Source organism: Aulonocara sp. 'chitande type north' Nkhata Bay, linkage group LG7 (assembly GCF_057382095.1).
Source record: "Aulonocara sp. 'chitande type north' Nkhata Bay isolate Kocher_YH1m ecotype deep benthic linkage group LG7, A_spYH_male_GT1.1, whole genome shotgun sequence".
NCBI lineage: Eukaryota > Metazoa > Chordata > Actinopteri > Cichliformes > Cichlidae > Aulonocara > Aulonocara sp. 'chitande type north' Nkhata Bay.
Window position 1 is genome coordinate 41,672,698 of NC_141350.1, and position 26,648 is coordinate 41,699,345.

At 38.8% G+C, this 26,648-nt stretch overlaps 1 protein-coding gene across 4 annotated transcripts in view; it reads left to right on the top strand.

The window, feature by feature from the left end:
* Positions 1-26,648, top strand: part of nsmfa (NMDA receptor synaptonuclear signaling and neuronal migration factor a) — a 45,948-nt gene that overhangs the window by 14,786 nt on the left and 4,514 nt on the right. The window contains exons 2-13 of one of the 4 annotated variants that reach the window (XM_086300459.1): positions 1,292-1,353; positions 1,643-2,578; positions 5,047-5,113; positions 12,765-12,817; positions 15,792-15,881; positions 19,622-19,752; positions 20,502-20,585; positions 20,712-20,745; positions 21,566-21,636; positions 21,881-21,960; positions 23,697-23,799; positions 26,486-26,561. In XM_086300459.1, the coding sequence (XP_086156585.1) occupies positions 1,292-1,353; positions 1,643-2,578; positions 5,047-5,113; positions 12,765-12,817; positions 15,792-15,881; positions 19,622-19,752; positions 20,502-20,585; positions 20,712-20,745; positions 21,566-21,636; positions 21,881-21,960; positions 23,697-23,799; positions 26,486-26,561 (1,787 nt within the window). The remainder of the gene's footprint in view (positions 1-1,291; positions 1,354-1,642; positions 2,579-5,046; positions 5,114-12,764; positions 12,818-15,791; positions 15,882-19,621; positions 19,753-20,501; positions 20,586-20,711; positions 20,746-21,565; positions 21,637-21,880; positions 21,961-23,696; positions 23,800-26,485; positions 26,562-26,648) is intronic. The other 3 variants (XM_086300460.1, XM_086300461.1, XM_086300462.1) reach the window with 3 other exon arrangements.

A 26,648-nucleotide genomic window follows, 5' to 3' on the forward strand; every position in this document is an offset into this window, starting at 1 on the left:
CTTTAATAATTGACGGTGGTGCCGGGCGGAGGTGTACACCCACAGATTCTCCTGCATACAAGGGATTCTTCAGCACAGATACGTCAGCAGTTAGCTGTATTGGGAAAGCATAACCACTAGGAGCATTTGGGCTGCGGTGTTCAATTAGTACTAGTGTAACTAGTATGTTAGTATAACTGATATTGATATTGTGAACACATCAGATTATTATTAAAAATAAATATAATATGCATAATGCTTCCATTCTAGAGATAAACTCAGCATTTAAAGTCTGCATACAGTCAGCTGACAGTGTTCAAGTAAAATTAATACATTAAAAACATTAAGTGTTAAAATGGGCTGAATTATAGATCCCTTAATAGAGCAGTAGGTGGTTTCTTTTTCATCGAGCTTGCTGTTGGAAAGTTGAAACTATAAACAGCATATTTCAAGAGCTTAGCCGGTGGTTTGCTTGTATGGTAAAAACTACTACAGTGGTATTTTCTTCTTACACAGTAACTCATTGTAAGCATACAGTGTTTAACTCACTTCTCATGTCCTCTCCTCTGTCATTCCTTGTAGTTATCACTGCAGTACATTTCTCCAGAGTACCTATACTGACACTGAAAGAACATCTTTGTCTCTCTCATCCCTTTTCCATTACACAGAATCACTAGAGGAACATTAGCAGGTCAGTGTCAATCAACCGTGAGATCTGGGACTATTATTTTTAAAGGAGAAGCCCTCCTTGGTATTTAATTTTTGCTATATGTGGCTAAATGTGTATCTGTAAAGTGTTGTAACCTGCAAAGAGTTGTGAGTAAAAGATTAACCTGTTAGCATCTATTTTTGCTTCTACCAGCACATTAACAATCTTGGTCTGTTGCTGTCAAGGTCAAGTATTCACAGATATAGTAAGTGCAGCCACAAAACAAAAAAATCCCAGCACACCCACAGTCTGCCATCTGCAATTACACCTATCAATGCAAACTGAGGACCCACTGAGAAATTAAGTCGCCCTAAAACAATCCTTCACTCTATCGCCTCCTGTTGTCTCAAACTCTGTCTCCCTCAGGCTGGGGTTGCCTGGAGCGAGGAGATAAAACGGCTCCATCTTAATCTGTGGGTGGCACAAGCCTACAAAGAAGGCAATTAGGATTATAATTTACAATTCCCTTGCCCTTCTCTCCTCTCTCTCCCCTTTCTCTTCTTTCCCACTCATACCTCCTTTCCACCCATGATTTAATGTCTTTATGTGTGTCGTGTATGTGTGTGTGTGTGTGTGTGTGTGTGTGTGTGTGTGTCCCCACAGAGCAGCGCGAGCATTTGGAGAGTACCTGTCCCACACACACCCTGAAAACCGAAACGGATCAGGTCAGCGTCTCTGCCATCCTGTCATTTGTCCATCCCTCTATCTCCCCTGTGTGTGTTCCTTTATGCTTTTAGTTCTTTTCTCACCTCATCCTCTGCTGAAATGCCAGGAAGCACTCATTGGTGTGTCACGATGACAGCTGATAACCGAAGAAAGATGATTATCCACTGTGCCAGCTTGTCATTTTTTTCCCACTCTTTCTGTTTTCTTGCTCTTTAGCACCTTGGTATATTTCTCATTCTTTAGCACTTTTAGTTGTCTTTATAACCATCTTCGTTTTTCAAATTCTAGCTCATCTTCTGTGTGAAACCTTGGTGGGTCCTGACCCGGAGTCGCCAAGTGACACATTTGGCCCCAACAACAACAACCACCTCCATCCCTGTTCTGAAACTAAGGGCTGTGAGGACAAACAGGAGACCAGCCTAGTGACACAGCCACTGGGCTTACTCCAGCCAACCCCATCTTCTATCACGCTTTCTAACAAGGCACCAGCACGATTGTCCCTCGAACGCAGCTTCTCAGTGGAGGAAGACCAGCAGAAGTGTGTGGAGTGTACACTGCAGCCTTCACGTGTGTACACCATCACCACCCAGCACGGTATGCTGATGAGCGCCGGCCAGGGCAGCAAGGAGAGCCTCGAACTGGACGTCCTAAAGGAGAAGTCGGGGAGCAGTGGGGTAGGATCTAGGGGTGGCTCGATCCAGCCTTCCAATTCCCCTTCCTCCGCCTCATCGTCTCCAACCCAGTACCATCGCGTAAGCAGTGGCCGTGGCACCAGCAGCTGTGGCAGCCACCATCACAGCAACCATCACCATAGTATGCACCATCATGGAAACCACCACCACCACAATGTCTCGAGCATGAATCCACCTTCCAGCAGCGGAGGAAGTAGCGCGGCAAGTGGAAGCAGCAGTAGCAACCAGCAGCCGCAGCTAACCGCTGCAGGCTCTCACTCTCATCATGCATCACACCACCACACCCACCATCATCATCACCTGTCTCAGCCTCCACTGCAGACCTCGGTCAGCGCCCACAACATTCGTAGCTGGGGCGAAGGTGGAAAAGGGGAGGCGGAGTGTAGCGGGTTGGCTTGTGAGTCGTGCAGTACTGCTCCCTCTCGAAGCCAGGGTTCCCTGGACCTGGAGAGTGCATCGAGAGAGGCAGGCAAGCAGCACCGACGCCTAGAGCGGATGTGGAGTGTGGACCGGATGACTGGGCTGGAGAGAGGTGAGAGGGTTCAGGACACAAAGGAAGGTAGAGGCTCAAAAGGCACAAACAAGTGGGGGGGAGGGTAGTGTAAGGTTCTCCATAAAGCCCTGTGGCTGGAATGGGTATGGGACCAGAGATGAAATAGATTTTGATCTTTTTTCAGTTTTATGTAGTTATTTCTAAATAAATTAAATACACTTTAAATTTGACATACGATGTATATAATTAAGTCAAACTAACAGAATCAATAGAAGAGTATATTTTCTCTGTGAAGCAAATAATTATAATGGTAATTATTAATATTTTACATTTTTAGTAAACTTTAACAGTGATGATGTTTTGTATATAAACCAATAAGAATAGCTACTTAAACATTCACTTCAATTCAATACAGTTTTATTTGTATAGCACCAAATCACAACAACAGTTGCTTCAAGGCACTTTATGCTGAAAGTTAAAGCCTCTTTATTAGTACAAAGAAGCAGAAAAAATAATAGAAAATGGCAAAAAGAAACTACAGTACAGTGCAAAACTCTTGAGCCACTCCTCATTCCTTAATATTTTGTTAGGGAAAATATAAAATTGGTGCAACAAGTTATAGAAACATGTGCAAACATACATGGCAATATGGTATATAAGGCAAAAATGTTTGTACAATTCTTGATATGACCGCCTTTATTCTTCAACGTAACCTGAACTCTCTTGGGAAAGCCTTCTTTGAATTCTTTAAGCAGTCTTCAGGAATAGTTCTCCAAGTTTCTTGAAAGACATTCAAAGCTCTTCTTTGGATGTCGGCTGCCTTTTGTTCCGTTCTCTGTCAAGATGATCCCACTGTGTGTCAGTAATGTTGAGGTCCGGGCTCCGGGGGGCAATCCATGACTGATAGTGTTTCATTGTGTGCTTTTCTATCCAGACATTCAGGTATACAGTTTGCAGGGTGTTGGCAGTGTGCTTGGGATCACTGTCATGCGGAACAATGAGGCCAATGCCAATTAGCTTTCCAGATGGTATTGCACTGTGGCTAAAAATGGACTGGATTTCAGAATTCCATCAATTTTGATAAGATCTCCAACACTGGCTGAAATGAAGCCCCAAACCATGACAGAGCCCCCACCGTGTTTTGCAGATGGCTGTAGACACTCCTCTTCTGTCTGATTTTAACTTTTTTCCCCTGCCTGTTTCCATGACTTTAAAATACTGTTGATCTGATTTAGATAGGGCTTTTTTTTTTTTTTTTTTTTTAGGCCTCCTATTGCCTATGATGTTCTCCACTTGTCCAGTTTCTTAAATTTTCAATGACACGCTGCAAATTTTCAACAAATTACACTTGTCTCGGTGTACAAAATTCTATTTGTAGATCCAATGAAAGAAATGGAAACCAACATGGTCTTTTTGGCAGGCTTCTTGTAATAAAGTGCCTAAAGATTGAAGTTAAAGTTATCTGAATAAAATTGTCTGTTATGTGCAGCTCTGGTTCATTACTTAGGTGCCTTTTAATGTTGGGGTGATAAATAGATCAATGTTAAGTGGCTTAACAAACAACAATAAAGCATTCCTCTGAAATGATCAGGTATAAGCACTGGACTGAAACAAGAGAGAACTATTGTTCAAGACCGCTCTAAAAATTACAATGAATTCTTGGAAGCAAAACATAAAGAAAATGAGGATTGGCTCGAGACTTCTCCACAAAAATTCATCTTTTTAATTCATGACGTTTAAAGGACGGCACAGTGGTGCAGCGGTTAGCACTGTGGCCTCACAGTAAGAAGCTTCTTGTCTTCCCTTTCATGTAGAGACTTGATGTTCCCCCTGTGCCTACATGGGTTTGTATCCAAAGTCCAAAGACATGCTTGTTAAGTTAATTGGTGATTCCAGCTTGGTGTGTGGTTTGATGAATAGTTAAGAAAATGGACGAGTGAATGAAGGATGTTATAGTGATGAAAAATAGTGCAAATGTAGGTTATAAAATCACTAGTAAAACACACCTTTGGTAGTTTTCACGAAAATCTTCTCCATCAGATTACTTTTTTTTAAACTTAAGATTCCATATAAACTCTATTTATAATACCTGAGTATAAAACAAGTAACAAATAAGCCCTTCATAAAATGTCAAGAAATAACACTTATTGCTATCAGTGTTTATCAGTCTAAGGAAACAAAACAAAAATAACGGATGCCTGCATTAAAATAAGCTAATATTATATTTATTACTTCAAATCTATTTCTTCTCAGGTCTGGAGGGGATCGAGAGTTTGATGTTGTAACGTGGTGATCTGTATTTTTGACTCTTCGTCTGCCCGTCTCTTTCCTCTGCTGTCTCTTCCTTTGTGTCTCCCTCTCTCCATTTGTGGAGTGCTGGACTGTGAAGTGCTGGTGCTGGTTTTGTGATTTCATATTTCCAATAAATTTACTACGACATTTGCCAATATGGTCTATTTTTCTCTGTCTATTAAACTCGGAAACCTCATTTTTCTCTCTAATTGCAGAGGACACCAACTGGTTCCCCAAGGAAAATATGTTCACCTTTCAAACTGCTACAACAACCATGCAGGCGTGAGTGTCCAGTTCCTGTGCACACACGTACACAAACATGCACAGTCACAATTATGCCAGATCTGCTGTTTGAAAGGTCAGAGTACCAGAGTAAACGTACCATGGCAATGTCTTATACAACTGCCTAGAAACAGACCATTACTGGCATACTTAACATTAAGGATTTTCTAATTGATTTATTATCTTCTAGGCTGCCATTGACTTCCCCGTGAGCAAGTTTAAAAATCAACTTGCAAACTATTATAAGTTTTGCTTAAGGAGGACATCCATCATAGTGACTATTTTGTTAATTCTCACATTTCCTTTTGGTTAAAATGTAATCAGCTACAAGTTTTTCTTCAAAGAAGAATAAAAGAAATGCTTAGACTGATCACTCTCATCTCATATGCATCATCATATTTATCGTTGTCCATATTACTAGTCTACACGAAAACCTGAAAACACCCCTTTTGAGGGCCGTAAAATCAATGCTGCATGTGCATTCGAGCTGGAATATTAGTCAGCACGTTTGAATAAAAAGGCGTGCACCTATTTGTGTAAGTGCATGAATTTATCTCTCAAAAACACCTGCAGTTGCAGAATATTTCTACTGTCACAACTTCTGATTAAAATATGCAGAATCTCCCACCGTTTCCAGCAAACTGTTTCTCCCCTTCACTGTCATTTTACCTCTTTTTAAGTCATTCACTTTGTGTTTTCGCCTTTCACCTTGTATTAGATGCTTGTTGCACCATCTGTTGAGCCCAAAGTCACACTCAACCACATATCCCGCAAAAGCTGTTTGATTCTATAATTAAATGCAAACCTACGGCACTAATATGGCTTTACTTTATTAGTTTTTACACATGGAGATTAAACATAAACTTCCTCTGTCTCATTCTGATTCTGTTCTTTGCCTCTCTGAGACTCAGTGCTCTCTGGTGCCTTAACTGTTTCTTCTTCTTTCTTGCTTCTCTTCTTGCATGCTAATTAATCTTGGGACCATCAAACAGGATCTCGTGAGTATTGTTCCCTGCCTGATTTCTTTTTTTCCTCATCTAAATCCCTCGTCCTTAACTGCTGTTCCTTAACTTAGATGCTATCATTTAACCTTCATCATCGGGCTGCTTGTTGCGCTGAGTTAAAGAAAATAAATCATTACAAGAGAGAACCAAGCAGGATGTAGCGCAGTGCTCTCAAATAATATGAAAACTGAAATACATTTAATATTGCGTGTTTAGCTCTCTGAACAACTATAAAGCGCAGTCAGCACAAATAATGTTAATTCATGTAAAAACTCAAAATGGCTAAAAATGTGACAGAAGGGAAGTCCGGTGTAATCCAGTGCTGCTGAGTAAGCCTGCCAAGCTCAAGTACAGAAAATGTCTGTGCGTTGGCTGACCTAAACCCTGGCAGCTCACATGCGCCCTGCAGTTTTACCAGTTTGGCACGCACACACTCGTCTAGGTCACAGCAATAGAGGGACTTTGGCCATTTAAGATATTTGTGTTAGTTATGTTGGTGCTCTAATCCTTCTTCACAGCCTTCCTAATTATCACTAAATCTGTGCTGGCTGACTTCAGCCATGTTTGGAACTAAATGTGTCTGAGAGATTTCATAAGTACAAGAACAAGTATTTATAGTGCAAAAATTCAATCCAAGTGTCTTCCAGTAAAATGCAACTTTTGGCTGTATTCAGTAAGTTCCATAAAACTTTGATAGATAAATAGCCTGTAAGAAATGTGCTGTGTGCAAAAGCTTCCTAACTAGCTTCAGCGATAAGATAAATGCTAACATATTAACACTGCTTAACCAAGCCAGAACCTTAACATTTCATACTACATACCCCTTCCTGCTGCAACACACTGTGACTAACTAAGCCCAGCTAACCCGAGCTGCTACTTAACACTGAAAACATGTCAGGTTTTTATTAAACAGTCCACTCTTCAGTTGTAAGCACAAAGGTATTCAGTCCTGATGTCAATATTTGTTATAAAAATATAAAAACCCCAAATTAACTGATTGTACTAAACAGTATGTATGATTAAATATATCATCATTTGAGAGAGAAAGTTTTCAAAGATATCTGTGTAGTCTATGAAAATCTATGTACACCCTTACTGTTTCCATAGAAATCAAGGAGGTAAGTAGCAGGAAAGTGCTGTTAATCACAATTAGATTAATCAGTTAATTAGACTTGTTAGCGTGTTACATGTCAAAGTTCATGAAAGTACAATTAGAAAAAGATTGAACTAGTATGGCTTGTTGGAAGAGTTGCCATGGCAGCAGGCCTAGGTTTGACTCTTGAGATGTTTTGCCATAATGCACAGTGGCACGTGGCACATGTTGGTGAAAACCAAACACAACATACCAGCAAAAACACCTCATAGCAACTGTCAAGCATGGTGGTGCAGGGAAGATGATTTTTGCAACAGGACCTGGGCATCTTGCACTCACTGAGTTGACCATGAACTCATCAGTAAACCAGTTTTCTAGATGTTAGGCCACGTGTCCTAGAGCTAAACCTTAGCCAAATTTAGTTCATGCAACAAGATAATCATCCCAGGCAAAGTAAGTAGCAATGTTGTGGTAGCACTTTAGAGAGCTGTGCAAAAACAAATGGCTGGTAACCATAACGAACTAAAGCAACCTCGCAAAGAAGAATGGGCCAAAATTCCTCCACAACTCCTTTGAGTCATTGGGGTGTACTTAGCTTTTAAAAGGGCAGCATAGAGACCTTTGAAAACTTTCATTTTCATGTGACTCTGTGCTATTTCTAAAAACCTGTAAATAACATATCCAAGATCAACTCTGTTGTTTTGTATTATCAATACTTGACTAGGTAAACTAGCTAAAATTGGAGATACTTCTGACCAGTTTTATGGCTGAGGTGCCATGAAGTGCCAGTCTGGTGGAAGTGGATTAACACAATATTGTTTTGGGGTTTGTTTTTTTGTTTTCTTAAAATGGGATTTCTTTCCCAAACATAGAAAGTAAAGCCACACCTCTTCATTAAATGGGCATGTTATTTGAGGGGGATTTTACTCATTCATTTTTATTTACTCGAGCAGAATGTGAAGTGCCCACAGTGGGGTATCACTGGTTAAAGGTAGTCTAGCTAAAACTCTGATTTGGACAAATGTTAATCAGTTTCACAGAATTGTTGGGTCACACTTTCAAATGACAATTAAGACTGTTGAAGACATAATCGCACATTGAAAGTGGTACATTTCACACCACGTTTGTACTTTGACACATGGAAGTCCAGTGTGAGCCCAGTGGTATGACTTTCTGCTAGTCAGAACACACTCAAGTTTCTCAGTAGTTCATATGAACGAATGGCATGCCTCCACAAAAAGAAAAATCCTTCTTTTCTAAGAGGTCTTGCTAGGGGAAGATAGTTTTAATGTCAAGAAATGTTTCCATTAAAAATTGATGTACCTCATGTTGTGAATAAATACCCAAAGTACTGAAGAACGTGCATGTATTTGAGTGTAGCTGCTTTTTGAGTTCACATACCTGCAAGAGCTGATTTAAGTATAGTGTATACTCCAAACTCAACATAACATTAAAATGCAAAGAAGGGTGCACTAGAAGCAAAGCGGAACTGATTCTGGGATGGTACAAAAAGTAAAAAAGTATAAAATTCCCCCCAAAACAAACTATTTCTTTAAGAATTGAAAAGTGTAACACTTGAAAAGTCACTTAAGGTGACAAGATACTCATTTCTATGGGATGATGGATTATTATAGATGCAAACTGGCACATGGGGTTATTTACCTTGCTGGTCTTTTTAGTCAAAGCTATCTGCTGTCTACCTACAACAGCATCCTCTTTATAGCCCAAAAACCCCTGCAGCTCAAAGCCGTGGCATCAGCCTCCCTGCACTGTCCTACCCCTCACTATGCCAGCATTCTCCCTCTCTCATCCCTTTAATACTGTGCCACATCATGGCAGGGCTTTCCGGGGATTTGTGCAGAGAAAAAGGAGAGAGAGGGAGCAGGAGTCAGCAGAAGTCATCCAGAGGTACGAAGCATCCCCCCCCCCCCCCCCCCCCCCTCTCCTCAGGCACAGTTTTTGGCGCTCATTTCTGGCTATGGTTCTGTTATTGCTTATTTACAGCCATATCTAATCTGTGTAAGCCAAATAGTTGGAACATGGCACACGAGATGTGAGGACATCAGGTTTTAAAAGAACCAGAAAAGGATCGCCTCACAATGCCCCAATTTCAAAGCCAGAATGAATCAAACTTTTATTCCAGTGTAAGGCTGGAAAATTGAAGATATGCTACATGGACAACTTATTTTTGTTTTTGTAGATAAGTTGTATGCAATTTGTCTGAATTAATTTGAGAAATATTTTGTATAGTTGCAAGCACCTAAGCATTTAAATCTGTAGTACACCACAGGCTGCTTTATTAGAGCTACATTTTAAATATGATGATATTGTTTTTATAAATATGTGTTTATTTACCTCAAAAATTTTGATTCTGCAACATGGAGAAATGACTTTAGTTGCAAGTTCAGAACCTGTTTCACCCGGGCCCTGATACTCTGTCACACAGGGGCAGATGGCGTCTGCGACACGAGGCAGTACATCTCGATTCCTTTGACATCTGAGTGTTATCCATCTGCAGTGCCAATGTCATTAAAGCTGCGTGTTGTTTCATCGAAATGTGTGATTTGAGCACAAGGGAAAATAAACTGCAGAACAAACTTTTGGGGGCAGTTTACCTCTAAAACACACAAAAATCCATCCTGTGTCTGTCTCAAAGTGTTATTCTAAAAATATGGATTTTAGCACATTGAGGCTTTCTTTACCCTAAGGCTGTCAAAATATTAAAATGCATGTTTATTTTTCTTTCTCCATTGTGGCTTTTTATCCACTCTAACTGGGTATTTGAACAACAGAAACAGATCAAAAACAAAACCAACCTCAAAGTGAATGCATTAGAAAATGCCTGCTTTGTGGACAGGGAATGTTATATATTTTATAAATGAGACATGAAATCTCTTGATGACACAATACTCTTTGTGATTGACTTTGTTCTTCATCATTTCCTTTCTGTAACTCTGAAACAGCTCAGTGAAAGCTTCTGTATGGAGATGTTGCAGTGGTGCTGGCTTAAGAATGGGATTTATTGTATTTTCTTGCCCACGGTGAACTCTAAATAATCATCCATATCACAGTCTGCTGATATAAACAGAATTTAAAAATGTATTCACATTAGGGTAAATCTGGTCTCTACCACAGCACAAAAGAATTATTCGTATAACAAGGCAATTTTCACGCAGGGTTTCTGTTAAAAACCAGTGAAAGCAGTGGATTCAATGCAAATTTTTCCACTTTGTTTGTTATATTATGAGATAATAATAATGAAGATAAAACTATAAACAAAAGCAAGGAAAAGTGAAGGAACCATTTCAATGCCTAATCGCTCCAATTTTTACTTTCACTCTTGAATTCTCTCAGTTATTACAGCTGCTTTGTGGCTTGTTTACGTGGGCTTTTTTATACCGTTCCTTATTTTCTCTATATTTTTTGTTTCGTTAAGCAGACAGATCGATAGATAGACATCTGAGACGGTTCTAAACGCTCTGTTTTCTTTCTACTACTAGCTCTGAATATGTGTATAACATGGCCACACAGCCACAGGTGTCTGAGCAGAGCAGTCTGACCCATCTTCTTTTTATAAGAGACAGCGAATCTGATTTATATTGCGTGAAATTCTCCACATTCACTTTCACTATTAACTGAACTAAAACTGCATCATTATTATGTGTTATAGCAAAAATATCAAAAATATATAGACGTTAAAAATGCCATAAGAGTCTAGTGTTACTTCCAAAACACAGGGAAAAACAAAGCCAGGAAGTCCTTTCCATAATCATTACTAAAAAAAAGTGTTCACTTTATATCTGTGATTTTCATCCCTGTTGTCTGCACAAAATTAAGACACTGCAGGTGTGATAGCATCTATTCATTTTCCACTTATTTAACTAGGTGGTGTGATTATGTTTCTGCTCATTTAATCAGCAATTTAGTCTGCAAATTTTACAGTTTACTACTGCAATAATGAACCACATATCATTTTAATAATCTAGGACTAAAGGAAACAAAATAGTTTTTCTGTGATAAGTATATGCACTATATTTAATTTCTAATTTAGACCATGTTACACTAGATCTAGATGATGAAGTTAGCTGTACAAACATGCAAAATCAAACCATGAATAAGTTATTCTCCTGACATTATTAAAGAAGTAAATCAAGGGAAAGAAGACTCTAAAGACTTCTTTCCCCTTTCTGCTGCTTCTATATTTATAGGCTTTACCAACAGACAATCACGCATATATTTCCCCACACACAACCACACGCTGAGACCATTAATAATGAGTGTTGACTGGTAGCTTAGTGAATCAACACTGAGTGTAGAGGGGACATGGGAGGAGCTCAGAAAGATAAAAGGATGTTTATCTGGGACTCTTGCATAGAACATTATGTCAGGATCAGGCAGCAAGTCACCCACAAAGTCTACACAAACCATAATACTTTGCTGCTATTAAGAAGATTAAACGCTTCCAAACAGTGCATGGTAATGCAACATCTCCAATATTTACTTACTCATAGGCTAGTATGAACGTTTATGTGTGTATGATCTGGTTTTAGATGGGTCAAAACCAACACCAGTCACACATTATGTTTCAGTGTACAAGACAGTTTAAATATCAAATATGTGTATCTCTGGTTATTTAATATGACATTTGATTGACAACTCATTTGGCAAATTCTTTGAAAGCCACACTCTGACTCATACCACAGTTTTTATAATATATAAAGCACGCGTTTATGTCCTTTATCTATAGTTTCATGAAAGTATGTACCTTTTTAAGCATTTTATGGTGAACCTTTTAAAATAGATGCATAACTATCATCCTTCTTTCTTTTCAGTGTTAGGGTTAGCAATGTCCCTGCTGTGTGTACTATGCAAGTGTGTTGCCCATTTAGTTCAGTATTACCTGAAATATCTGAGTTTCTTGTCTTTTCATGTGCTATAATTTTAGTCTGATTTGTGTTTTTATTTATTTGATTTTTTGCTTTAAACTTGTTAACAAACTCCACCACTAATATTGATAAACCGGACTGAGTAAAAACCATTTTTGCACCAATCACACACTGGTTGCAGAGGAGGAGTATTTCCTAAAGACTTTAGACATGGTCAATATATGTCATGGACATTATTCCATAAATTGTTCACTAGGTCTATGCTAACTTGACCAAAAAAAGCTACTTCTGAAGCTTTAATGTCTTGTTCAGATGAGAGCTGAGCAGGGTTTCCCTTCTGGCTGCTGTTGCATTATAATCTTGTGCGTTTCAACAATCTAAAAAAAAAAAAGCATAAAAAGAGGTATTGTCACCATGTGGTAGCCCACATTACTCCCACAGCACTGTTTTGACCACTCACGCTGACAAGTAAATGAATATATATTTACCTAATTAGCTCTTTTTTCAAACCTCTGTTATAAATAGATGCGTGACACTAATGTGTGTGTTTTTGTGTGTTGCCTGACTTTTTTTCTCCCCACCCACCGCTTCCCCTTTCTCTTCTTTACATTTTGGTCCTTCCTCTGTCCTCTGTTATCCCTCCTCCGCTTTGATTTTGCTACCCACAGGAACTTCCGGAAGCATCTTCGGATGGTGGGCAGCAGAAGGCTTAAAGCACAGAGTGAGTCAGATGTGTGTGGTTGATATGTTTGCTCAAATTGACTGTGATGTTCTTCACCCCGCCATCACAAGTGTTTTGTTTTCCTGTTTATTTTGGCGTGTTCTCGCCTGTGTGTGTGGCACCAAGCACTGCTGCTGCTTTGCTGGGATTTTTTTTTTTTTTAAATCAGCATATTGTCTCTCTTTGAAGATTATATATTGATCAGTGTGTGTTTGATAAGTCAGCGATATGACTGTGCATGTGTATTTATGTGTGTGTGTGTCTCTGTGCACAGTACGTGCTTTCTAGTTGCAGCACTTTAAATGTTTGTTTTTTTGGTTGTTTTTGTCGTAAAGCACACACAAAAATAAATTACATACTTTTAAAAAGGCAAAAAATGAGGCAATGGGTTGCGGTGATTGAAAAGTGTGTTTTTCTTTTTAAAAATAGTGAGCGGGGCATCACTGAGACGGGTCTGTGAGACAAATGAGATCTTAGACTCCTGTGACTGCAACCTTTCAAGAAACTTGATAGATTGGATTGACTCATCCAGAGTTTTATTGTCTTTTATGATTTTAGAAAATATGGAAGTACAAAGAAAACATGTACAGTGTGCTCTGCTAAAAATGGTGATCTTTTTATTTCTGTCAGTACTCATAAATCCATGTGAACGTTCAAAATTAATACAGCCATCTTTCTTAAATGAAAATCAAAGAATCTTTAAAGTCTCTGTTGAAGCCATTACTAAAACCTAAACATGACACCATCTCCTGATTCTTTCACTGTAGAAATATATGACATCCCCAAATCTTGATGCTGATGTCTGTAAGGGAAAGTGATCTCACATTCCTACAGTACTGTGCAAAAGTCTTGAGCTATCCCTCATTTCTTTATATTTTGCTCAGAAAATAGGAAAAAGGCGCAACGATTTATTGAAATATGTGCAAATATGTTTCCATTTATATATAAGGCAAAAACAGAGTATTTGGTGTGACCACCTTTATTCTTCAACACATAGTGAGCTGCTTAGGAAAACTTTCTTGTAATTTCTTTAAGTAGTCTTCAGGAATAGTTCTCCAGCTTTCGTAAAGGACATTCAAAGCTTTTCTTTGGATGTTGGTTTGCTTTTGTTCCATTCTCTATCAAGTTGATCCCACACTGCTTCAATAACGTTGACATCCGGGCTGATACTATTCCACTGTGTGTGTTTTTCTAACTAGTTATGCTTTTACCGCACTGGCAGTGTGTTTTAGATCGCTATCATGCTGAAAAATGAAGCTGTTGCCAGTGAGATGCTTCCCGGATTGTACTCCATGTTGGCTCAAAATCTGATCATCATACTTTTCGGTGTTCATAGCTCCATCAATTTTCCCCAACAACCCCTCACCTCCTTCACACAGATTGACAATGGAAGCAAAAAATAAATAAATGTAGGGTGGCTCAAGTTCTCTCTCTTCATGGACACATGAGCGTTTTGTTAGGGCCAAGCTAACCTGAGTATAGTTAGTTAACCTGCAGTTTGGTTCTGACTTAAAAAATACACAAAGCTGTATTTGTTGTGCTAAGAATATAGAATAGGACACGTTTAAATCATTACATTAAAAAAGTTGAGCCTCTGAATTTCCTTATAAAAGAAAAGATGAAGACGTTGATGTGAGAAGCAACATGAACAAAGTCAGGATTAGGGATGGGTATCGTTTAGGTTTTATCCGATACCGGTGCCAAACCAGTACTTTTGAAACGGTGCCGTTTGTTAGCCTTTTCTGCAGCTATGGGGCATATATGATATCATTCTTGGCTGGAAGCAGTGCTTAAACAATGGAAAAACCACAAACTTTGGCCAAACACCTCTCATGTTTAACTGTTTTCCACTTTTTCTTTGGTCATTTTAGCCTTTTTGGCCAGGGTGAAGGGAGCATCTGCCATCAAACAAGAGGACAGCCGCATGTAGCTATGATGATGTTTGCTAGTTCAGCTTACATGCATTAATGTAATAACGTGGTTAGCCTACTCAACGTAAATTAGCTACTCACGCAGAGAAGAACTGCTGCTGCTGCTGCCATCATCATCCGTCATCATTTCTGCTACACTGGCAGGGCTAGGGGCCAGGACTCTACTCCTCCAGTTTTTGGGGGATGTTGCTAACTCCGGTCCGAGGCACCACACCCGCAGTAGATGTGCACAGCGTGAGGTCTCGCAGCAAGCTATCAAATACGGCACATTTCTCGGCTTTTTAAAAAAACGCTATGCGTCGCCAGGTGTTTCATCGGATTTGAGGTGTTACCTCCTTTGAGAGTTTCACAGTATCAGCTTAAAGCACTTGTTGCAGGCTGCTGAGTTTGCATATTTTGCTGTGAAGTACAGCCAGACTTTTGACCGCTTCGCCTTGGGTATTTTTAATCTGTAGCTCTGCTCTACAAGAACGTACGTACCTGGGCCCGCCTACTATCCTCGGAAATCTAAAATGATTGGCGAGAATCTAAAGTGTATCACAGCTCAGGAAAGAAAAGCACCGAAATAAAGCACTGAAATGTGCGCTGCTTTTCGGTCTGGTTACTACCGTTTATGTCAGAACCGATACCGGTACCCATCCCTAGTCAGGACCCATCGTCCTGAAAATCCACACAAGCCAAAAAATATGATGCCCTGAGGACCACTGTTGATTAACTGTATCAAACACTTTCATGTAGTCTAAAGATATTCTAAGAGCACAGTGATTACTGTTCAAAGCAGAACAGATTTTATCGCAGAGTAGCTCAGTGAAGCTGGTAGGATATAGAAACTGGAGCGAGGAGAGGATGACTGTTTGTCTACTGTACAGTACGTGTTTGTTCGTTTGTACATGTAGGCAGTTTGTGCAGAGGAGAGATGCCATCGTATTTACACTACATTTGTGCACTTCCTCCATCCACCTTTGCGCTTTCATGTGTTGAAGATGGTGAGTGTATAGCAGAAACAGCCAGTTTGCAGGTTTCTCTCTCCCCGCCTGCACTAGCATTCGCTGAACGTAGATCGAAGAGTTTCAGCCGTTCCTGGAGTGATCCCACCCCTGTCAAGAATGACTCTCCTCATGAACCCAGAGAGAGTGAGTTTACGCAGTCTCACACATGTGCACACAACGACAAACAAACAGACACCAACAAAGAGTTGCTGACAGCTGCAGGGAGCAAACGCAAATAGTTAGAGAGAAAATGTTGTTTTTCAAGCTAACCAGATTACAAACACTTAAATAGGGAGGTTTTAACATTCTCTCATCGGGCTTCCAGAGTCAAGTTTTTTAACATATAAGGAAATCTGTGCTAAAATTACTTACCCCACCTTGATAATGGGGGGGGGAACCTTTGCAAACCAAGCTTTCAGCGTAGCTTCAAGTCTGACCCTTTGGGTCACAGAGATTACTTCTGCATATACTACATTTAAGCAACATTTAATATGGACATCCACCTTGTAGTTGGATAAGAAAAATAAGGACAAACCTAATAGGTGACTTTTAATTTGTATGTAGCAAAATTTGCAGTCGTGAATGTTGGGACGTTGACATAAAACTTTGCATTTAAGCAAAGTGAGATGAGCACAAAAACATTCCCTTTTAAAAAGGTTTTAAACCTCGTAGACAAATATTATTAGCACATGCTTGCAAGCAGCGAATGTTTTGCTTGATAAATTTTGTCAGTTTCTATTTCTAGCATTTACAAAACAAAACAAAAAAAGCCTGACCTGGTTCTGTAAGAGTCCATATTTTAAATTAAGTCACGCTGCTTCCCAGCACCATCAGCTGGCAACAACATAAATTAAATATCAACCTGACATCCATATGCAAGAGTGTCTATTACAGATGTTAACCACAAATTAAGTCTGACAGGACAACAGAAATGAAAATTGTGAGAATAAATTTCGGTCAGTGCATTACGTGTGCGGTCAGAAATCATCCATGCGTCCCTTTGAGCAATCACATTTTGACTGTCAGATTGATTACAGCTTGAGTTGGCTTCGTGCCCTGTCATTAATGAATTTCCACACTCAGGTGACTCAAAAGAAGTTGAAAGCCACTTAGCATTTCTCATGAAACACTAAAGGTCTGCTATTCAACACTTTGACATAAGAGTATGAGTTGACTGAGGCTAAATCAGACGTATCCTTGTGTTACTTGTATTTTATTAGGAAGTCGCATTGAGATCACAATCTCTCAACCCAAAACATCTAAATAATAATTCTACAAATAAAACATAAAATATAAATCCACAACATTGTCCATAATGTCAAAATACCCATAACATAAAACATTAAATGGCTTCTCAAAAGAAACGCCCACAAGTCTTCTTCACTGCTTTCCTTATTATGTTTTTGAATGCATCAATAGGTAGTGGCATGTTAAATGGAGGTCTTTCTGTAAAGTATTCCCTGTACAAGGTGCATAGGAACGAAACGCTGTTTTCCCAGATCTGCCAGATCTCATCAAAAAGCAAGCATCTAAAGGAGAGTAGCTGCTATTTAATAGCAGTGAAAGTTCTCTTTCTGTCGAGTGTGACTACACATTTAATCCCTGGATATTAAAATGAATTTTCAACAGTATGTCTCAGTTTCTCTACATGATAAAGAAGTGCTGTATAGGAAAGAGTAAATCAGAATAAATCAAAGTAATCCATCAGCACTACTCTTTGGGCTTAAGTTGTAAAGAAAATAAATGTGTAAATTTGAGGGGTGTAATTATAAAACAGAAGAAAGAAAGGTAAAAAAAAAAAACAGTTTTTCCTTTACTCAGTTACTTTGATGTAGTATGAATGTTGTAAAAGCTGTAAAAACAAAGAAAATACAATTGTAAGTCCATGCGATGGGCCAAATTGGAGCTTTTGCTGGGCCAATTCTAGGCCCTTTGCCTTATGTTTGACACACCAATATAGAACTAAAACAGCTTTAACAGAAAATAAACTAGCGCTGCTTTCTTTGAGTGGTCAGTGATGGCCAACCCACCAAATCCTTAAGAATGCAGTCAGAGACTTTGCATTTGCAATAAAATGTAGAGAAATAAATAAATAAGACCCTACTAAATGATATTACAGTATTAAAGTCTTTATAAAAATCCCCAAATAATCATTTTTACCACAATCATCTCAAGATTTCCAGTATTCAGAACTGAAAAGCGACCTAATAAGATCCACATAAGGTTATCATTGTTTCATTGTTTGTAGTCAGTTGAAAATGAAAGTCACATTTCATGGACAGTACGTGTCACAGTGCTGTCGCGCTCTCTCTCTCTCCCTTGAAATAAGATGACATTTTGTTGCTGCAGTCTTACAGCTCACTTCCTGATTTTGGCAGTTCAAGGCCAACTAACACAGGAAAATCAAATCTGTGGACACTCGTAGAATCGCACGTTCACACGTACAAACTGACTGTCTCTGCTGTCGACTCTGACCCTGTTCATCTGTCTGTGTATGACCGTGGGTCTTTTTCAACTTTGTGATGCTCTCTCTTTCTGTGAGTACGTCCTCAAAAATGGTGTGTGTCTTAAGTCAAGCCCTGTCAGCTGTCATACGCCTACAACTGTTGTAGGCGTATGTGTCTGGAAGGCTTTGAATCATTCTAAACTGCATTCATCGTCTTTCTGTCTTCCATAGTCTAATGAAAGATTAACGAGTTGTTTATTGCAGCTTAAAAGTGTGGTTGAGCCCATATTTTTCCGCTTTTTTTTGTTGTGGGGAAGAGTGGTGTTAAATCACAGGCGGTTTCCTGGAGACTTTGATGTCAGTCTTGTTTATCATTTCCTCAGTTTTCACGCTGTTTCATTTCAATAGTCTCATACCATACCAACTGGTCACACATCAAAGAAACACGGCTCAGGAGCGAGCATATTCGTGTCTCTCATTAGTGCAGTTAACGTAAATTTCACATCAAACCATGTCAACAAAACAACAAGCAACATAGACAAAACACACACAAGCCTGACTTGATGTCCAACAAATGTCCACTGGTACAAAAATCTCAGATGTAATAAACCAAGCCAAATATTGGGACCTACAAAGGTTTCAGCCACAACATGGGTGGATCAGTGTGAACGAGCCTAAGTGTTTCTGTATTAATAAATATGGAAGATTTTAACCTTCCGAGAAAAGATGTGAGTGAGCATCATTACAGTTATTAACTATTAACCCCTTGTTACTATAGTATAATCTGAAATCACATAAATAAATCCCTCTGTTTGTGAACAGGCAGGTAATTATTTGGCCAACAAACATTACAGCATTGCATTATTCAATACTGTGTTTCACATTTCAGTGGTAACACAGGTCCAATATAGAATTTAATAGAATGAAAGGTTAATATGCTCATTTTTGGACATTGATCAGAAGAGACATGTAACAGCACTGGCCACCAAACATTTGTACGTGGATATTTAGTCAACGGTTTTAGAACTAATTAAACATATGGATAATTATTGTACTCGATATGTGTCCTGTAACATGTCCCTGCTTTACAATAACCGGTCTCCAGACTAAGTTTGATTTTTCTAGCCCATTTTTTGTAGTTGACACCTGAAATCTTGCTGCTATGCTTCCCATCAGTCATTTTCTTTTTTTTTCCCCATTGTTTTTGCTACTCTCTGCTTTTCCTATTCCACCTGTCATTTTTGTATGCCATTGCCATCATTAACAGCTCCATCCTTTCTCTCTCCCCCGCACTCACCTTGCTTCACTTCCTGGACACATCCATCCTTCATTCCCCGAGTTTCTCTTTCTCTGTCACCTTTCTTGCCTCTCACCCAACTTCCAACAACTTGCTTACACTCTATTATCTCAGACCTTCTTTATCTTACATTTTCTGCAGGTGGAGACCTGCAGACCTCTTGTGGCACTCTGGATGAAGGAGGTCTCGACGACAATATAGACTGGGAGGAGGAAAGGGAGATGGAGAGGCTGGCATGTGAGGGAGATGACTTTATACCTCCCAAAATCATGGTAAGAGATCCATAAGGGAACGTTATATGGGTGCATCATCCTTGGTTATTGTTTTCTGTCCTGTTGGTTTTGTTCACAAGGAACTGAATTAGTTATTTTAACCATGTAACTGCCTACATGCTTATTGGTACTGAAACAACAAGCCGTTTGAAACTTTTCTTTGATAGCTTGATCAGTGTTGACATGATCACATCACAATGTTGCTGTAGATTGAATGGCTGCACATCTTTGATGCAAATCTCCCATATCGCCACCACATCCCAAATGTGCTTATTTGGGTTGATGATTTTTGGCTGTGGAGGCCATTTGAGTGAAATGAAGTCACTGCCCTGTTCAAGAAACCAGCTTGAGATGATTTGAGCTGTAGCCATCATCAACATGAGTACGCCTTGGTCATAAAGTGATGGCTATGGTCAGCAACAATAATCGGATAGGCTGATTGGCCTGCCTTGTGATTGGCTGATTAGAAACAATTGAAGAGGAATACAAAGTAGCCAGTGAGTGTACATTAAAATTATTATAATCATTCTTGTTTTGTTTTTATTCTCTAGTAATTAAGACATATACAAAATCTACATCTTTATTACATCTGTAGAATATTACCTAGGGCATAGTTGTAATAAAATATAAGCGTACGATAAGAAATTCTGCCTTTTCCTCTTTTCTCTTTGTATTAATTCTTGTACTTTTCCATCTTACATCGAAACTAACAAGTTTCCGCTCCTCTGCTGTTTCTGCTTCATGTTTAGCTGATCTCTTCTAAGGTCCCCAAGGCCGAGTACATTCCCACCATAATCCGTAGGGACGACCCCTCCATCATTCCCATCCTCTATGTGAGTGGAATGCACCGAAACATACAGTAGACAAGAACTACAGAAAGTCACACTAAAATATACACATATATCAACCATGCAAACTGCCTTTGCTAAGATGTTTTGTGTAATTTTCATTTTCTTCAGGACCATGAACATGCAACTTTTGATGATATTTTGGGTGAGTATTTCTGTGGGGTGCGTGTTCTTCTCTGCCATTTTCACCTTCACTATTTCTTCTTTATTATTTTTTAATTCTCACTTTCTTTCTACAATCAAAACTTCACTAATGGAATATAAAACTATGTGTATGAAATACATCTACTGCCAAACATTTTTGAGCCTGAAAGTAAATGTTTAACAAGTGACATGATGAATAATGAAATTTGTATAGATACAAAAGACTTACATAACATCCTGTCAGAATAAACAGAATAAAACATGAGGTCAATTCCTTCCTGTGAAATAGAAAACAGGCATCTTTACTTTATAGTGTTGCCTGTGGAGTTAAAGGTCACACAAATATCTTGTGGATAAACCTTACTTGCTTTCAAATCTCTAGAAATTAACTTAGATTTGGCTAATGTGGCTTATTTATTTAGAAACTGTTTAGTGCTGCAATGGATTTCTCCCCTCTGAACACTGAGGCATTTACAGTCACATTCTCCAGAGTTTCTCATATAGAAGGTACAAGGATGCCCATGGATGTTTTTACAGATACATACAGATTTTCATTTGAAATTCATCGAGCTGTTTTATTTTACGATGACACTTTCTGACGCCTGAAGAACACAGTGTTGAGTTCAATTTAAATTACATCTTCTGTTTGTGTCTCCGCTGTCTATTACTACACCTGTAGTTGAACTCACCCTCCTGGGATTTTCTTTGTGTTCTTCCTCTCTTCCTACATTCTTACACGTCGCTTCGCTTTTCTTTTTTCTCTCCCTCTCTCGGTCCCTGTCATTCACATCAATCCCTCCCTTTCCCCCTCTTGCTCACAGAGGAAATAGACAAGAAGCTCACAGCTTACAGGAGAGGAAGCAAGTTCTGGAGGATGCTCATCTTTTGTCAAGTGAGGAACAAGAATTTTATTCCTATTAAAATTGAATATTTTACTTATTAACTGTCCTACCCTAAAGCACGCATTTATGTATTGTACATAGTGTATTTTTCCACAACGATATCCCTTTTTGAATGAAATTATTTCTGAAAATGAATTTCATGGATAGTAAAGGGACGATGAATAATATGCATGTATTTGGTTTAGCTTGGCTTCGGTTTGAGGATCTATAACATACTGTATACTTTTTTTGCAGGGAGGCCCTGGTCATCTGTATTTACTGAAGAATAAAGTGGCAACGTTTGCTAAGGTGGAAAAAGAGGAGGACATGAGCCAGTAAGCTAGTTCTGGACATTAGGGTCCATCTCTCCTTAATGATTATTAGTTTATGCCACAGTAATGTAGAATAGTGCAACAATTCCTATTTATTTACCACATCTTATAAAGCATGGCCATAAGCCAGTGCATGCTTTTTTCTTTTAACCTTTATTTAATGGTTAAATACATTTTATCTCCATAAATTGTTGAACAAAGGAACAGTTTCTTTAGTTTTGCCTCTGTACACGACAACAATTAAGTGCAGACTATCAGTTTTAATTCAGGAGTTTTTACCCAAAAAACGTATTAAATTTTTTAGGAATTTGTTCTCCGTTTTCAGAGGATCAAAATTAACGGGACAAACCAACACAAGTTCTAATATAAGGATTGTTTTCAGTACTTTGACGGGAAGTCATTGATTGTCTCTCAGACAGTGTACAGGACATCACCAAATACTGTTTCCTCACTTCGATTTGTTCTGTTACTTGTTGCATGTTTGTGGGTCTCTTTGCCTTCAGGTTTGTATCTTATAACTGAAAACCTGCTATTGAGTAGAGATCAGGTGACTGATTTGGCCATTGAAGAATATCTGATAGCTTTGGGAAACTTTTGCGTTGCCTTTGCAGTATATTTTGGGTCATTATCCATTTGCAATGTGAAGCACCATCTGATCAGTTTTGCAGCATTTGGCTGAATCTGAGCAGAGAGTATAGGCCTGTATACTTCAGAATTTATCCCGCTGCTTCTGTCAGCAGTCACATCATCAATAAACACTATTGGCCCGGCTCCACTGGCAGCCATATATGCCATATAATTGCCTCCTCCATGTTTGACAGATAATGTGGTATGCTCTGGATCATAAGTTATTCCTTGCTTCTACATACTTTTCACTTCCCATCATTCTGCTAGAAGTTAATCTTGTTTTTAATCCGTCCAAAGAATTTTTTCACCACTGTGCGAGCTCTTTCCAGAGGTTTCTGGCCAAAACCAGCTCTTGAATGTAACCAGTAGTTGTAAACCCTCTGTATTTCCATTCATGAAGGCAGTGACAAGTGCTGGCTATGAAACTGGTTGTCAATTAATTTTCCAATTAATGTTGAGCCTCTGAAAATGGAGGCACTGTGTATAAAAATGACTGTAATTTCTAAATAGTTAATGCAATACATTTGTAAAAACCCTTAAATTAAAGCTGTAAAGTTTGTACTTCAATTACATTGACTGTTTGATTTAAAATTGTACTCCACTGAATACAGTGGCAAAACTATAATGACTGTTCCAACAAATGATGGGCCTAACTGCACTTACATAAATACAGAAAACATGACAAACAGCTAACCATTGCCATTGCTCTTAAGCAATGCAAATGAAAAAAGCACATAGAGCTCATGATAAGTTAATAACTTTCATTGTGTGTTTAAGGTTCATATAACAAGTATATGTAAATGCTCTTTTAATACTCTTTCTTTGAATGCTCTCCCACTTGACCAAATCAGCGATGTTCCTCTGGGACCATGCAGCACTATCTCTACAATTTTTTGCATTTATGTGCACCATCTATTGTTATTCTTCTTGTACAGGGGAACATTTTGACTTGATCACATTTGTTTGTTATACAAATCATGTCTTGAATCTGGCTTGTCTGAATGTTGCATTTGATTTTAAATGCTTTCCCATTTTACTTTGCATTTTTCAGCCTGTCTGTGTTCTTTATTAAAGCATTATCCCATGTAACTGTACTCTTTGAATTTGTTCAGATTCTGGAGGAGACTCAGTCGCTTCATGAGTAAAGTCAATCCAGAACCAAACCTGATCCACATAATGGGATGCTATGTCCTGGGTAACCCCAATGGCGAGAAGGTATTTAGATCACTACTACACAAACTCACAGCAAAATGAGTGCAGTAATTGTAGAAACAAATCAATATTATCCATGCTTTCCTCACTTCTAATTAGCAGGTTTACTCGTATAGGCTAGAATACTGTAGAAACGCCCAAATATTCATCTAATACTCAGTCACAGTTTTAATCATTTGTATTGGAATCCATCACAACAGCTCTTACAAATGTATCATTTAAATTAATGTGAATGTAAATGTAAATTACATTTATTTGAATATGTAAAATTTTACTATTGAGCGATAGCAATCTCCACTGACAATGCTGATTTTTAGAAGAACAGAGGATTGGAGACGCTATTGGAGGAAGTCCATCAGCTCTCCAGCAACATTAACTTTTATTGAACTTTGGTCAGGTGGTTTTCTTTATGATTTACAGACAGTAGATAGTAGATAAGAATGTTGAATAAATTAATATTTCACATTGTTACTTATTGAGTGAATAGTCTTGCTAGTAGCAGGTAGTTAGTACCGGTAGTCTTACTAGTCAGCTTAAAGTTTTACTGAAATAACGTGAAATTCTTGCTCCTTAAAGCACATGGGTTGTTAGCTTAGTAACTAATGTCTAATGTGATCAAACAGTTAGTTGTACAAAAAGCACCTTAAAAAACATAACATTACTTAGTCACTAATATGTGAGGTCTAGTCCTTTTGTGTATTTAAATACATGCCAAGAGTATTGAAGGAGTCTGTGAAGATAAAGTGAAAGTTCTAAGAACTAGTTCAGCCCAATCACCACTTGTCGACATCAAGGATGTTGCAGAATTCCTTCAGGTATAAGATAAAAACTATGCAACAACGACACTCATCGCATGATTGCAACATCAGTAAAAATCGGCAAACAGCAAATATCGGACGATATATCAGTCAGCTCTGTTATATATAGCTATCAAGCTATTAATGGTATCAATATACGAATGATGTGATAATGCACAACGCTTCTGTTAGTGTGAATTTTGGTGAAAAGAAATGCGTAAGATGCAGTGCTCATCAGTAAATCCCAGGCACATCGTGTTAAAGTAGAACCGATCATAGTTATATATATAAATGAGTTCTATATATAAATAGCACTGATTTCATAACTTGGGATGGTTTGTTTCTTACCATTACAGTCACTCCTGCCCAATCTTGTCTCTTCTCCCTCTCTCTGTACTCATTTTCTGTTTGCCGCCCACTGCTTTCATATCTGCTCCTTGTGTCTGTTTATATGCCTCTTTGTCTGATCAGTGTGCAGCCCCACTGGCTTTCTTGTTTTCTCCTCATCTCCTCTTCCACCTGTGCAGCTATTATCTCATTCTGAGTAATGTTAATGGATAGAGCTGAATAACACAAATGCTGAATGATACCGCACCCCTCTAGCTGATGTGAACAACTAAGACACAAAGCCAGCCATATACACACATATCTCCTCCTCCCTAATAAATAATCACATAAATAATTATTTACACACACACACACACAAATAGACACACACACATACACAAATACAAACATGATGGCATGCACAGATGCAGACACAGATATAAACTCTAACCAGCGGTGTTAGTCTGACCTAACTGTCTGTTCCAGTCATGTCTGCCAAAATGCTTAGTGGATCTCTCCAGTGTTGGACAGTCTGCACAGCGGTGAAATATACACCCTGACAAACAAACAGACAAATATGAACATTGCTTTCACCAGTGTGTGAATTCAAAACAACACAAAGTCCTTTTTTCCAGGGGTTTGGTATAGTTTTGAGATCTGCATTTGCTTCCTGTCTCAGTGTTTCTCTGTTTAAACACTGCCAACATCAGTTGAACACTTTTATTCATTATGCTCTATGATGCTATGAGAGCCTCCAACCTAGCAGCATGGATTTGCTGACACAAAAACATTGATGAGGCTGGGCAGTGATGATGGTTGATGGGAAGGTGGTCAGGTTTTTCCACACAAAACTGTTCATATGTTTGGCAAATCAGAATTAACATCTCATTTACTGTTTTCTGTTCTGTAGCCACTGAACAGCACATCATCCATGCTGCCTGTTTATCCAAAGTTTTAATGGAATTATCTTGGCTCCCGTTTCAGTCCCTTTGTAAACAGCTACATATTTTCCTAGATGCTTCACTCCAGACTGCACAACGCAAACACTTAGAAAAAAACAGAAGTATTTGTAACACATAAATACACCGCATGGTTTCAGTTAGCCACAACACAGGATTTGCACGACAAAATCACATGATAAAGTGATAACACATCATAAAGTGGAAAAGAAATGCTTTTCTTGCTCTTTAAGTTTCTTGCCTGAATTTGGTCATGAAGGATCTCCCGTATTAGAAAAAGAGAGATTCTCTTTTTCTGAAACAGACAGCAGCACATTGGTGCTATAAGGTAATTAAGGTGGCGACTAGTGATTGTTTTCTTGTTCAGTAATCCATCAGTTGTGATCAAAAATTCAAAAATCTCGTGTAAATTTAAAGCTGGGAATTGATGTTTGTCTTTCTGAGTGTGCATTTGTGTCTTTGGCCATATGAAGCTGAATTTATTGCAATCCTCCTGTTGTTTTTCTGTGTTTGTGAGCTTGTCAGGCGATGCAGACGACCCCTCTGCAAGTGTAGTCAAGTGAAATGCGATTAATTGGTGTTTGCTCTCTTATCTCAACTCAACAGCTGTTCCAGAAGCTGAAGAATCTGATGAGGCCTTATTCTGTTGAGTTCGAGTCACCGCTGGAGCTGTCTGCACAGGGTAGGTCCACACAAACATCCCAACGCACTCAAACGTGTGCTGTAGAGGGACTTGCGCACACACAGAAGTGTGCGATACGTCTGGTAA